Below are 13,390 nucleotides of genomic sequence, written 5' to 3'. Positions count from 1 at the left end.
AAAACCCTGAGAAGTATCACTAAAACCACGTGTACTTTTGAGAGAGTGAGATAATGTGGAAATCCATTTTCAATGTAACAGAGGTGGAAATCAGTAATGTTAGAGGCCAGTTGTAACAGCATGGGCTGACTGTGGTGTGACTGTCTCTGACCAGAGGCAGGGGACCAGAGGGAGGTGCCAGCTGCAGTCCCAGGAGCACCATTGCCTTTGTTCTGGGACCCTGTTCAGAGACACTGAGCTTCCCAAGGTTTCATACTGCGGGCTTTCCTGGCTGCAGTGGTGTGCTGGCTGTTAGGAGTTGGGGTCCTGTTACCCACAAAGCTCTAAACAACTGTGGTTGTGTTTGAAACGTGATCCGTAAAGGAGTTTGATGTTAGAGAGCATCTTAGGAATTAGCTTGAATCTTGTGATGGAAGTCTCTCTGGGGCATAGACTGAATTACCAGTGTTAGGTTTCAGAGCTTTCTCTTTATAGAAAACCACATTTGGGTTTGGTTTTTTTTTTATTCCCCTCCCTCTCTCTTTCAGGACAGAGCTCGCTAAGATAATGCGCACAAGAGCAAAGGAGATTGAGGTGAAATTGCTTTTATTTGCAATCCAGAGGACAACCAACTTTGAAGGACTTCTGGCTAAACGCTTCTCAGGTTGCACTCTAGCTGATGGAACAGTGGTAAGGGGATTTCTAAAGAGCAGACCTTTACTCGGCAGCTTCTTTGGGAGAAAAAAGCCCTCACACACAGCTACGGAAAAGGGAGACTGCAAAGGTGTCACCTGCAGCCTCCTCTCTGTCAGGTCGGGGTGTTTAGTGCGACTGTGCTTGGTGGCTTGTAGTTGGGATAGTGATTCTTGCTCTTGCAGGCTGCGGTAGAGAGGATGGCACAGGGCTCACAGGAAGGAAAGAACACTGATTGTGTACTTTTTGGGTTCTCCTCGCCCTGTGCTGTTTGCAACTGAAGCCACATTGCTACGGAGAACCACAAAGTAATTATGGCATGGTGACTGCATTATAATGTTTGGTCTCTGCATGTCGATGACACATTTTAACTAAAAGTCCTCTTTTCTCTTCATTTCTCATTACCACACGTTCACCGCATGGTACCATCTTTCAATCCCACATTGTTTGTTGGGTTAGTCTTACTTGCAGGAGCGTTGGTAGCTTCTACTTCTCAGTGTCTCATTTGGTAGATTGTAAAGGCAGAGCCAAGACAAAAGCTCAGTTAATATCTCTGGAATCATCTCTGTGCTTTTTGTGCCTGAAATCTCAGCCAGGAGCCCTGCCAGCTAAGTGCCCTGGGAGCACAAAGTCCACGTGTGGCTCAGAAGCCACTGGTTTAAGGTTGGCTTCTCTGTCCAGTTGGTGTCTTGAAGCCTACTTGGATGTGATAATTCACCCAACGAGGCAAGCCTGATGGACCCATTCATAATTTGCTGTGGATCAGTAGATGCTGCTAATTAAAAAGGGAAGTCCTGTAAGGTTTTCCTCCTGGCTGAATTTAGATCTCTTAAGAATATGGCTTTATTTTTCTGACAAATTTCATATGAAATTTGCAGCTTTAATGAAATTGACTTCACTGAGCTGTTTTAGCTTTGGAAGAGGTAGGCACAGGATCTGTTATAAATGAAAAAAAAATCAGAAGGGGAGGGTGTGGCTTGAAATAAAAGAAAATCGTCTCCCCCTTTCTGAGCTGTCCAGAGACTACAACATTCTAGGTGTCATCTGACCCGTTTTATACACAAAACGAAGGCTGTAATTATAAGTGGCAATCTGGTGAGTGCATGGTGAGGACAAGCAGTCTGGTGGGAGCAGCAATGCAGGATTCACTGCAGCAGCAGACTTCTGGGCTGTGCTGTCACGGGTCCTCTCGGTGGAGACCACATGCTTGGGGATGTGTGGTTTGAGAGGGTGGAAATTTGGCACTAATCAAAAAGCCCCTTCCAGGGCTGGTTCAGGCAGAGCGGGTGGGCCCGGGTGCAAGCAGAGCAGGCTGTGAGAGGGTGCTGAAGATGGAGTGTGCTGGTGGAGAGGGAACCAGACTCGAGAGCATAGTAGGAGGGAATGTGCTCTCACCCTGATGGAGAGGCACCACCGGGCACTCTGCAGTCACCTCTGTGCCTGGAGAGGACAAACTGCTGTGCAGTGCTTTGAAGGGCTTAGTAAAGCAAAACATGGATGCAGCTGTGTGCCAGAGGGGACAAAGCAGACTGTTCTCTAAGGAGCTTCCTCTTTTTTTAACAGAAAAAGCCAGAAGTGGCACTTCCCTCCACCAACCCATTTCTGGAGGATGAAGCTGGGACAGAGACAGATGAGATTGTGATCGAGAAAAGTGACACAGACAAAGTAAGTCTTTGAAGTTCTCCAGTTGTCAGTGAGGCAGGCTCTGTGTCAGAATCTCTGGTGGTGCTTAAGCTTTTCCCATCATGTTGATTTGAAAGGTTTGTTTTCACAGCAATTAATTTAGTGCCGTTTTGATCCTCTGTGCAGCATACAGGCTCCCAGTACAACCGTGGTTTGCTCTGGCTCACTTCACTGAAACCAAAGCAATCTTTATTTCAGTTAATAGTGCGGAGACAATCCTGCCACGTGAGAGTGAGTTGGATTCTGTTCTAGCCCATGCAGCAACAGCTCAAAAGTAACTAAAGGATTTCTGTCAAAGAAAGATGAACTAGCTTAGTTGGGTTTTCAGATCCCAGAAGAAGCTCCCACCGCAAGCAGTTGCAATTCATATTTTTTACCTTGTCAGCCGAGCAAGCTAAGTCTGGAGTCACCAGGCAGCTCATTGAACTTTCAAGTGTCAGTTTTAGATTTTCACTCCAAATATATTACTTCTGGGATTTTTATCTCTATAGTGCTTTTCATCCATTGCCTCTGCAAAGGAGGCAACACCTAACCACTTGTAAAAGCACTGGGTTTCCAAAGCTCTCTGCAAACACTGAAGGAGTGAAGAATAAACACAATTGTTTTAATTGGCACCCATATCAAAGCCTGTGAGCCCTGTATTTTTTACTCACCAGACGGATGTTTTCTAAGCATTTTGTTGTAAGTGTCTTGAAGAGGGAACTACCCTCTCTTTGTTCAGTGAGTTTGCAGCCTGGTACATGGGCCGTTTACGGGTGGTATCCTGAGGGGTGACCAGGGCCCTGTGGAGTTTGTGGGGTGGTTGCTCTCCACCAGTGCAGTTTGGTGCGCTGCATCCCCTCCGGATTTTCACACGAGCAGGGCAGCCCTCTGCCTTCCACCCACAGCAAAAGTCCCAAAATAGAATGATTAAGCAAAGTTTTGCTCTTTCCATTAAAATTCGACTCGGACAGTTGGTTTTGGCCGGACTTTATCAGTGATCTAGAAGACAAAGACTTGGGAACTTGCGGGGACATCCTGTGTAGTGTATTTTTTGTGAAGAGCTTGCTTTCCCCTCTCTCTAATGGCTGGGGGAAGGTTGGATCTGGTGTGCAGTGCTGGGCTGAGAGGACACCCTTGGAGAAGTCAGTAGTGCTGGGAGGCAGGTGAAGGAATAAATGGCAAAGCCTTTTTAGGCTGTTTAGGGCTGGTTTTAGTGAACAGTAGCATGCACTGCCCTGACCAGAAACAGTTCAGGCGCTTCTGAGAAAGAAACAGCTCTGCTCCTTGTACGTGGGGAGGCTGGTACGAAGCCATCATTGAGCTACCCCTTGAAATGCTGTTTGTGGTGAGGTTGCCCTCTCTGGCTACACCCTCTGTTAGGCTCACAACGCGGTGCTGGGATCTGCTTCAAGGGCAGCTGCCCTGCAGGCACCTGTCTGCCAAATGGGAGCCCCGCAAGCCCCAGTATTTCAGTTTCAGGTGCCAACAAGTTCATGTTGGAGATCTCATCTTCTGTCACTAGCTGAAGAAGAGAGAGGACAGGAAGGTTGAAGATGAAGAGTTTTGAGTGATAAAGCTCTTCCAAGGCACTAGTCCTGAGAATTCAAGCACTTGTGAGTGTAAGAGGGAGCACAAGAGTTGGGGTGGGAGGGAATCCATGTTAAAAAAGAACCTCTTTTAGTGATCCTAGCAGTTCATTTTAATCTGTTTACTTTGGATAGTAATGAAAGGAAACTGGGCCAGCTGCAGACCTCCTTACTGTGACAACAGTAACCTTTTATTATTTCCATCAAACTCAAGGAGGAAATAGCTTAAACATCTGCAGCTTTTGGACAGGATTGCACACTCAGAAATACAGCTTCAGTGCTACTGTTAAAAGATTTAGTATTCCCTCCACCAGACATGCTGGGAGCAGCATGATGCAAAGACACACGCGCACACACAGAAAACCAGTCCTGTGTTAGGAGCTGGCTCTTCCAGCCTGGTAAATCGTAAACATCATGAATCTGCAACCTTGTGTTGGTGCTGCCATCCCGGAGACTTGGCCACTGGAAGGTTTCTGTAATTACCACCTATTGTTTTCCTCCCAGCTCCGATGAGCGTGTGCATCCGGCAGAAAAGGGCAGCGCTGGCAAAGGGGCTGGGATGGAGAATGCTGGGTAGTGGCTCTCTCCCAAAGCTGTAAAAACTTACATTCTCCAGTCATGCTCTTAGAAGGTTAATGAAGCCAGTCTCGTAGAGGTGGTCTGGTCTCCATAAAACCGTTTGCTCGCTTTAGGTTTGCAGCCGTATGTTAGTATTCATTGTGTCTTTAAGTCTTAATTATTTCTGAGAACACTTCAGAAATGCTTGCCTTGTCATTCTTTGCTATTTCTGCAAATGACTTTGTGCCACCTCCTCTGTCATTTAGGAGAGTATGTCCTTTAGGCTCTCTTGTTTTGCTTTTCTTATGCTAAAAAAAAAAAATTCAACTGGAAAAATTCATATCTTTATTGGCTGGGAGCTGATCCTGGCTTTTTGCAGAGAGAGGCAAGAATTCCATTCCAGAGTCACTGCAGCCCTCTTTGCAGGCAGTGAAAAATTGTCAGCTTGCCGGCAAGCAACAAGAAATACTGTCTGTCAGTAAAAAAAAGTAATATTTAAAATCTAACTGTAGGACAAAGATGAGCTTGAAGGCCTCACCCAGCCTAGTACTTAAACGTGCAAAAATTTAAGCATTTCAGTAGTCCTAGTGGCTTCAGTGAGATGTGCTTGGCCACTGCACGGAGTGCAGTACCAAATTAAAATGAGAGTAAACAGGATGACTCTCCAATGGCATATGTGCTTAATGCTCTAAATGTGATTTTAAAATAGAAGTCTTTGCATCCCCAGAAACATGTCTCTCAGTGAAAGCAGTCCTGTAATGTTTTCTGTATAATTCCAGCTCCTCCAGTAATTACATGCTGTTTATCTTAATAAAAATCATCCAGATGAAGTCTGTAACTTTGAGTTATTATCTTTAATGTTCTAAAACGTAGGGATTTTTCAATGTTGCTTCTAAATAACTACTGCATTTCATTTCAGAGGTGACTAGTGGAGTCTTGTTAATGTTCAAAGGGTTCAGCAAGGTTTTATTTACAAACTGCATTAAGATTCTTTTACTGAAATCTGTTAGTGTGGAGCGGCCTTCTCTTTAAGGATAAGAATATTTTATGTGTGAAAAGATAATTCCTTGGAATACTAACAGCTCTGTAAGAGGAACGGAAGACTCAGACATACTGACCCCCTATATACTGTCAATTATAAGCCTTCAATTATTTGACAGCAAAATTTTTGTGTTGTAATATTTCTAAAGACTTAGATCCTTCTGTGCTGTTGCATTACTGTTTCTTCTAGGTCTTACAGTGAAACCAACACTCTAAATATTTTCTTACAGCCAAAGAAGCCAAAGGTCCCTGACAATCCTTTTCATGGCATTGTTTCCAAGTGCTTTGAGCCTCACCTTTATGTGTATATTGAGTCCCAGGACAAGTGAGTAACCAGCATGCTCTTTTGGGTTCGTTTGCTTTTGAATGTGTATTACAGTTGGGTTGTGCTAGATTCTGTACTCGAGCTGCTGAAAATTAATTTCTTGAAAGTCTGCTGTCTCATTTCATCAGGAGTATTCATGGTTCGGGAAAGTTAGAATGAGTGGGACCTTTGCTTGGGCAAAAATGAGTGTTGAGGGCTGTGGGTGCTGGTTTCATCTGTAATTGCAAAGGCCTGCAGGAATGATGCCCGATGCCGTTCTGTGGAAGAGGCTTAGTGTTTCTGAAATTGCTTCTGTTGCCTCTGCAATTCCCACTGCAGACGGATGTCTTTCCTTCGTCTCATGTCTTCCACAAATAGTAGGTTTGCTTTTTCTGTAAAATACACATGTGGCTTCATGGCAGAGGAGTTTCAAGATTGCTTTGTAGAAATAAGTTATTTGAGATCCTTAGATGAAAGCTGCTGTAGATGAGCTGGCTGTAAGATAACATTATCATCGCTCACAGATTGGGGCTTTGTCAGGGGCTTTAATCCCTGGAACCCTTCTTTGACTTGCAGCAAAATAACTTAAATGAAAGGAGCTTTCAGCTTATTGCTCTGAGAAGTTTTTAGAGCTCTTGCCATACTTTCTTGTGCATCTTGTTTCACACCAGGGTTTAAATAACATCTTTCTATCAACTGCAGTGCCAGCTGGGAGAGGAGATAGTTGAAAAAGGTTCAATACAGTCTTTTAGTGCAGGTTAGTGGCTAGAAAGGAGAAAGAGGTACCTGCCTCGTGTAACTCATCTGTCTATGCCTTTCTGTCTTCCAAAGACTTACACAGCAGAGAGTGCATAACTCCTGGTGTCCTGATTTTGTCCAAACTCCAAGATAGCCACCTTGGAAAAGCTTTCCCATGTCCCATCGACCTTTTACGCTTAAAGAAAAATAAATAAATTAAACCTTGCACAATGGTCTGTCACGCTGGGTTTAGGTTCTGCTCTGCAGTGTAACAAAGGGAAGCAGATTTCCCCCCCTGCCCTCAGCCAACTGAGCACTAACTTGTTTGAATATTTCTCCCCTTCTCACTGGGGGCCATTTTAATCCCCGTTTTGGTAATTCTACCCCACTGTGCTCCTAGCCCTTTCAGTTGCTTTTTTTTTTTCCTTTCCCTTTACAATCCTGAGATGTTTTATATTAGCTTTATAGCCACAAGCTGCAAGGAGTTCAAAGAAAAACTGCCACAGTATTCCCCATGCTGCCCCTGTCTGCCAAAAATTGCTTTCCTTTATGATTTTCTCTCCTCTTCCCCCTTTGATTGAACTTTTGAGTAATCTGTTGCTGATGTCTGAAAATGAGGAGTTGCTTAGATAATTAATTGTATGTTTGGGCTCTGAATAGGAAGATTAACATGACGGTTTTGCACATCATTGCCTTAAGTCTGTGGCAGAAAGCAGCCTGGACCTTTTCTCCTGAAAAATTGTTTCCATACCCATTTAAAGAGACACAGTGCCAAAATCTGTAGCAATTTAAGAGGAGACACCTGAAAGAAAGACTTTAAAGATGCTGCTTTCCACCCTTAGCTGCAGTGTAAATAACGGATTTCTTAACAGCGAAGCAGATTTCATTTCTGCCCCTTTGGGATATGTCTTGAGCTCTTCTTTGTGGTCCGTTGGAGCAACGGGAGCATACATGTGTGAGCTAAGCTGTTCTGCTGGAGCGAAGGAAGACCTCTGTCAGGTCTGCAGTTCTGAGATCATGCAGAGCCGTGGTTAAGTGTGCTAAAATTCACATGTGCGTTCAGATTGTTCTGAAAACTGACACTTTCTCTTTGTGTCTGTGGCTTCCCTGAAGTCCATGGAAATTATCCTACAGTGTCCCGGTGTCTCAGTGCCATTGCCCTTCCCCAGTGCCCAACAGATACCAACTGTTCACATCACTAAACAGGCTGACTTACTAAGCACCGTGTTCTTCTCTCACACTGCTGAGGAGTTGTCTAGTTCCTCTCGTGATTGCCAAGATGCAGAAAAAAAACACTGAACAGGTTGAGTGAAAGAAAAAAGGAAGAGGAATATAGGAATGAAAGGATTCCAGAACCAGAATAAAATTCCCTTTATATGATTTCATTTCATATTTTCTCTTGGTTAGATTTGGAGAGTTCTTGCTCCCAATAAATACTACTGTTAGGAGATACGACATCTGCACTACCAGAGAATTTTCTTGGATTTTTTTTTGCAGAGTCCATAGAGAAAATGTTCATTTTCTGTAGTTCTCCTGCCTTCTTCATGTTTCATCTCCCAGTAGCTTTTTCTGCCGAATTCTTTGTGCTCCCATTGTACCACACAAAGGTTGTTAGCCTTCATGTTGTATTTGGGCCAGCTGAGACCACTGTGAAAATTTGATTGACATCAGTGGAGGTGTACTTTAATAATATATTAGTTGCCTTAGTGCACAATATCCTGATGTTTTGCTTGTATCAGTTCCGTGCTGAAATACGAGCAGCCTCACAGCCTGCCTGTGACGGGCAGTTTGTCCGGGTTAGGATCAGGACGAGCATGAAGCTGTAGTGCTGCTCTCCCACCTCTTTTGGACAGCTGCATTTGTTCATGCATCCCAGCTGCATGGACCTTGGGGGGGCCAGGAAAATGTGGATGCGTTTCACTTTGCCTCGGAGAAGAGGAGAACATGTGGAGTAAGCATAAAGAAACAAAAGCCGTTGACATTCCTCACTGTGTCCTGAGACTTGAGAGAATGGAAAAAAAAAAAAAGTGGCTGGTGAATGCTAAGAAAGCTCCACTTTGTTGCCCAGATGGTGCAAAGCGCAGATGGAAATGCAGCTGCTTAATTTAGTGGGACTTTTGACATGGAGGAAGCCACGTCCACATCTACTTTACTTGAGAAGCTGAAGGAACACCGCAGCTTGCAGCGCGTGTGAGCCCTCCTGCAGCAGCCATCTGTTTGGCTCTCCTGCAGCTTCGGGGAGAGGTGTATTGGTGTATTTTGCTTCACTGTGGTCAAATACAATCAATGCTTCGGTTCAGCGTTCAATTGCTCGTGCCAGTGTAGAGATTTATCACATCAGTTGAGCAGCCTGATGTTTTTACAGTCCTTGTAATAAAGCCGAGGAATTGTTTGTATCTGTGGAATCAGAGCTATGTAAAATACTCAAAGCAGCGAGCAATAGGCATGAAGAAAGGGGCTACTTGTCTTTGCAATAACCTATGTGCCTAGCTTAAGCCAAAGAGCTTTGCTTCGTGATTTAAAGCCCTGATATTGCAAGCACGTTTCTGTAGATTAGTTTGGCCTGGTGGATCATCCACGGTAGCAGCTCATCCATTTTGGTGCAGCCATCTGTAAGTTTATCAGGAAAGAGCCAGGTCACTTCTCCACTTGCGAGGTGTTGTGGGTTCTTTGGTAAACTGGAATCAGAGTGGTTTTTCTTTTTCACGAGAGGAAAAGAAAGAAAGGACAGAAACTGGGGCAAAGTATTCATTGTTGGTGGGGCTTTTTCCCCTTTCACTGGCAGAGGTAAATGAGGACGCACTGAAGAGTCTCAGCCACTGTGCTGGCTGTACCCATCCCAGGAGACCCGCATGCAGTCCCTGTGTGAACTCTCGTGTCATGCTGGGTACCCTGTGAGCTGGCCTAAGAGCAGCAGAACATTTCAAGTTGAAACTCTTTGATGGGCTTTTAAAGAAGATTTTCTTTTTTTTTTTTCTTTGTATGGACAGCATTGCAATTCTGTCAAATAAGTCTGTTCCTGAAAAATAATATATTAACTATAAAGTAATGCCTTATTTTTTTTAATGATAGTTCAGTTTCTTGCTGGAGTAACAGTTCAAGTTCTTTCTTCTCCCGTTCTCCTTCTAAGATTTGTCTTTCCACTTAAGGACCCTGAATCATGGCATGGCACAGCCGTTACACCCTCAGTAGTGAGAGAGGTGAAGGCCGTACCGAGGGAGGGGCGAAGCTGGGAGAAGTCCGTAGTGAAAACGGGAGTATAAAATTCAGGAATTTCATAACTCCTTTTGGTCAGCAGAGTGCCCTTCTGTCAGCTGAAATGCCTATATATTCCTCAAAAGCTGAACTTCCTTGTGGAAGGTTGTGTGTATTTGTGTGTCTGGGGGAGGAGGTTTATTGCTGTAATTTAGTCCATCTGGCAAAGGTTATTCCACTTAGCTGAGCTCCAGTGTCATGAGAGCTGGTTTTGGTTCCTGACACGGATGTGCTGTCTCAGGAGGAGTAGGACCAGAGGAACTCCCCAAGATCAAGAACTTCTTTGGTTCTGTATTGATGGTTCTGGCTCTCTGCCATGCTAAAAAGCCTTTTTGTCGTGATGGAACGGTGGAGTGAAGTTTATTGTTGCCTAAAGACTGAAATATTTGAGTAAAGACCAGGTTATAATGAATCACTAGAGACAATAGGAGGGCTTTTTGTGCTTTTAAAAAGAGTTTAAGTAGGAAGTGCACTTTGCGCTCATGCTAAATAAAACTTCTTTAAAGGATGTGTGAAGTTGTGCAAAACCAGGTGGTATCCAAATGGGACCAAGAAATGGCAAATGGCACAGCATTTTGAGCACATCCCTTTAAAAGCCATATTCCCCGAGGTCTGCTCCGGAGGCCGCTGATATGGGAAGCCCGACTGTTACTTCTGCTGGTGCCAGGAATGAAATTTGAGCATACGCTTTATGCACTTGCATCAAATGTGCTGAACCTAGTCCTGGCAGACTTGCAAGCTTTTATATGTGACTGGAGAACAGATTGAAGCTGCCACTAAAAGTCTTGAGTACGAAAGGTCGTTACTGATTGGTCCAGTCCTCGTTATTGTATGAGATTTGTGCTAAGAGGGCGGAGATAAGAAAAGGCTGGAATACCCAACTGCTAAAATATGAATGTGTTTGCTGGTGTCACAAGACAGGGCATCTGGTTTTAAGCATTATTCTCTCTCTTCCCTCCATTTCCTCCCCCAACATACTAAAATATCTTTCTATTGTTTCTGCCATCAGAAATCTCGGTGAACTGATTGACAGGTTTGTGGCTGACTTCAAGGCTCAAGGTCCTCCCAAGCCCAACGTGGATGAGGGAGGAGCCGTCCTGCCCAGCTGTGCTGACCTTTTTGTGTACTACAAAAAGTGCATGGTGCAGTGCTCCCAGCTCAGCACCGGCGAGCCGATGATAGCCCTGACCACCATATTCCAGAAGTACCTTCGGGAATACGCCTGGAAAATTCTCTCTGGAAACCTGCCCAAGTGAGTTTTGCTTCCCAAATGCTGCAGCGCTGTCTGGTGAGACATTCCAATGAGGAGCAGATGCTTTGTAAAGATAATTAATAAATATATATTTGTGAACACTTATGTTTCACTGTCAAAGGAACCACGTAGCAGCAATATGAGTGCATTTACTTCACGATTTTCTCAAAAGTTCAGTTCGTGGCAGTGAGAAACAAATAGACAGTCACGGCATTGTTTTTCTTTTAAGGGCCCCTGGAGGATAGCTTCATATTTGGCTTTGGTTAGCAGTCAGATTTACAGTTTCTTGAAGTTCCATTTGAAATGCCAGCCCAAGTCTCTTCAGAGAGGTCTGGCTTTCAAAATTGCACTTACCCTGCCACTTGGGTAACGGTCATACTGTGTTTCTTAGCTGCCTTGGCTCAACGTTATACATATAATTATTTATAACAAAGGTGGTTTATTTGTGTGATGCTGAAGTGCTTACCTGCATCTTCCCCTGCTCTGTAACATTTTATGTATGTATGAATAAAATACGTAGAAGTAAATGCAGTGAAAATAAAGGAAATCATTCTGGTTTTACACCAGTGTGGGTAAGCATACAGGCTAAAGGAGCTCCTTACTTTGCCAGCCTTAACTACAGGTAATTTTGTATGCTGTTTGTTTCCCCTGTAAACCTGGGAGCAGCAGAATGAATTTCTGAAACCAGTAAAATCTTTTACAGATGGAAGGGGAGAGGGTTCCATCCAGACAAGTGGAAAGATAAATTTAATGTGCATTCTCCATCAGACCTCAGTTGCATTCTTTATACACATTTTTTTTGTGTGCTCCATTTTTGCTGTCCAAGATAAATATCACTGTCCTATTTTTTTAATGGATTTGGATTATAAAGACTTGAGAGGTAGGGAATTTCCTGACTCTAAACTGTTCTGAGTCCTTTGTTGATACACAGTCGTTAATCACTGGAAGACGGTGGAAAGCAGCCACATCTTCTATAATTTACTGCGTTGATATGATCAGTTTTTCAAACAGGTTAGCAAAGTTTCCAACGCATGTTGACATCTGTTTAAGACTGAGAAGATAAATATGACAAGCTGCCTGATAGTTACAGAGATTTGTCTGTAATCTTTAATTAGATTTTGAGTAACTGGCAGTGAAGGTGAAGCTAGCTGGGGAAGGCTGCATTCCACTTGCATCCTAATCTACCACGTTGTGCATAAGTGAGTTATCCTTTGCCTGAAGATGTGATACAAAGTTCTGTTTGTCTTTCTAGAAGATATCCCTTAACCAGAATAGCAGTTGTGTGCTTGATGTAGAATGACACTGACCTGTGTTGCACAGGGCATTGGACTTTGTGGTCATAAAGGCTCTTTATGGCATTGAAATGTAGCAGTCATTTTGCAGTGTCTGTACACCTGAAAACCTTAGGGGTTTTGTCTGTTTTTTTCCAGGACCACTAGTAGCAGTGGTGGACTCACCATCACTAGTTTGCTGAAAGAAAAGGAAGGCTCTGAAGTGGCTAAGTTTACTTTAGAAGAACTCTGCCTCATTTGCAGCATCCTTAGTACTGCAGAGTATTGCTTGGCGACCACCCAGCAGGTGAGTTCTCCTCTACTGCACCTCTGAGGGGGCACCCAGCAGTGGCCCCTCTTCTGTCACGAGATGCTGTGCTGCTCCCTCTCCAGGGGTGGGCTGCTGTGCAGGATGGAAGAGTCAGAAGTACTGAAACATCCATAGTAGTGTCTGCTACTCATAGTGTCCCGTTGATTATTGAGCTCTACATTATTAAATCTATATTTCAAGAAAAGAGAAGTATTGATTTTGCTGTTTCTAACTTCTGAGAAAAGTAATTTGCTTATAAATCCTGCTTTGCAGCATCAGTTTTGGATGCTGTCCTTTTATACTTGTTATGCAATTTGTTTTGGATTTGGAGCCAAATTTTTTATTTAAAAAAAAAAAAAAAAGGAAAAATATTCTTCTCATGGTTCATGATCTCCCTTTTATAAAAACAAGAAAAACGGTAATTCAGAATAGGTTTTGAAAAACACTTGCATGAAATATTGGGGCAAAGGTGGAGTGAGGAGAGAAGGTGTTTATGCTGATGTGCTTTTCAGCCACAGTGCCCCTTACGTTCAGGTGCTTTTCAGACGCCATGGGTTAGGAGATGTGCTGTGACGTTTGGCCAACAAGACCTCTCCACCACTAGAACTGACAATCCTCCTCTGCAGTTTGGGCACAGACAGGGTGTTAGAAAATGTCTTTATTAGCAGGACAGGTGCCAGGGTGTTGAGCTAGTACATTAGCATGTCATACTGGAGTTACATATATGACCTTGGAGGT

The 13,390-nt window shown here is 43.8% G+C and overlaps 1 protein-coding gene across 1 annotated transcript in view; it reads left to right on the top strand.

Annotated features, from left to right (window-relative positions):
- Nucleotides 1–13,390, top strand: part of VPS53 (VPS53 subunit of GARP complex) — a 67,970-nt gene that overhangs the window by 30,297 nt on the left and 24,283 nt on the right. Inside the window, exons 11-15 of the mRNA XM_074922948.1 lie at nt 528–669; nt 2,236–2,337; nt 5,753–5,847; nt 10,829–11,071; nt 12,502–12,649. Coding sequence (XP_074779049.1) covers nt 528–669; nt 2,236–2,337; nt 5,753–5,847; nt 10,829–11,071; nt 12,502–12,649 — 730 coding nt within the window. The remainder of the gene's footprint in view (nt 1–527; nt 670–2,235; nt 2,338–5,752; nt 5,848–10,828; nt 11,072–12,501; nt 12,650–13,390) is intronic.

The sequence above is a fragment of the Athene noctua genome, chromosome 19 (assembly GCF_965140245.1).
Source record: "Athene noctua chromosome 19, bAthNoc1.hap1.1, whole genome shotgun sequence".
NCBI classification, from domain to species: domain Eukaryota; kingdom Metazoa; phylum Chordata; class Aves; order Strigiformes; family Strigidae; genus Athene; species Athene noctua.
This window is presented reverse-complemented; position numbering and strand designations above follow the sequence as displayed.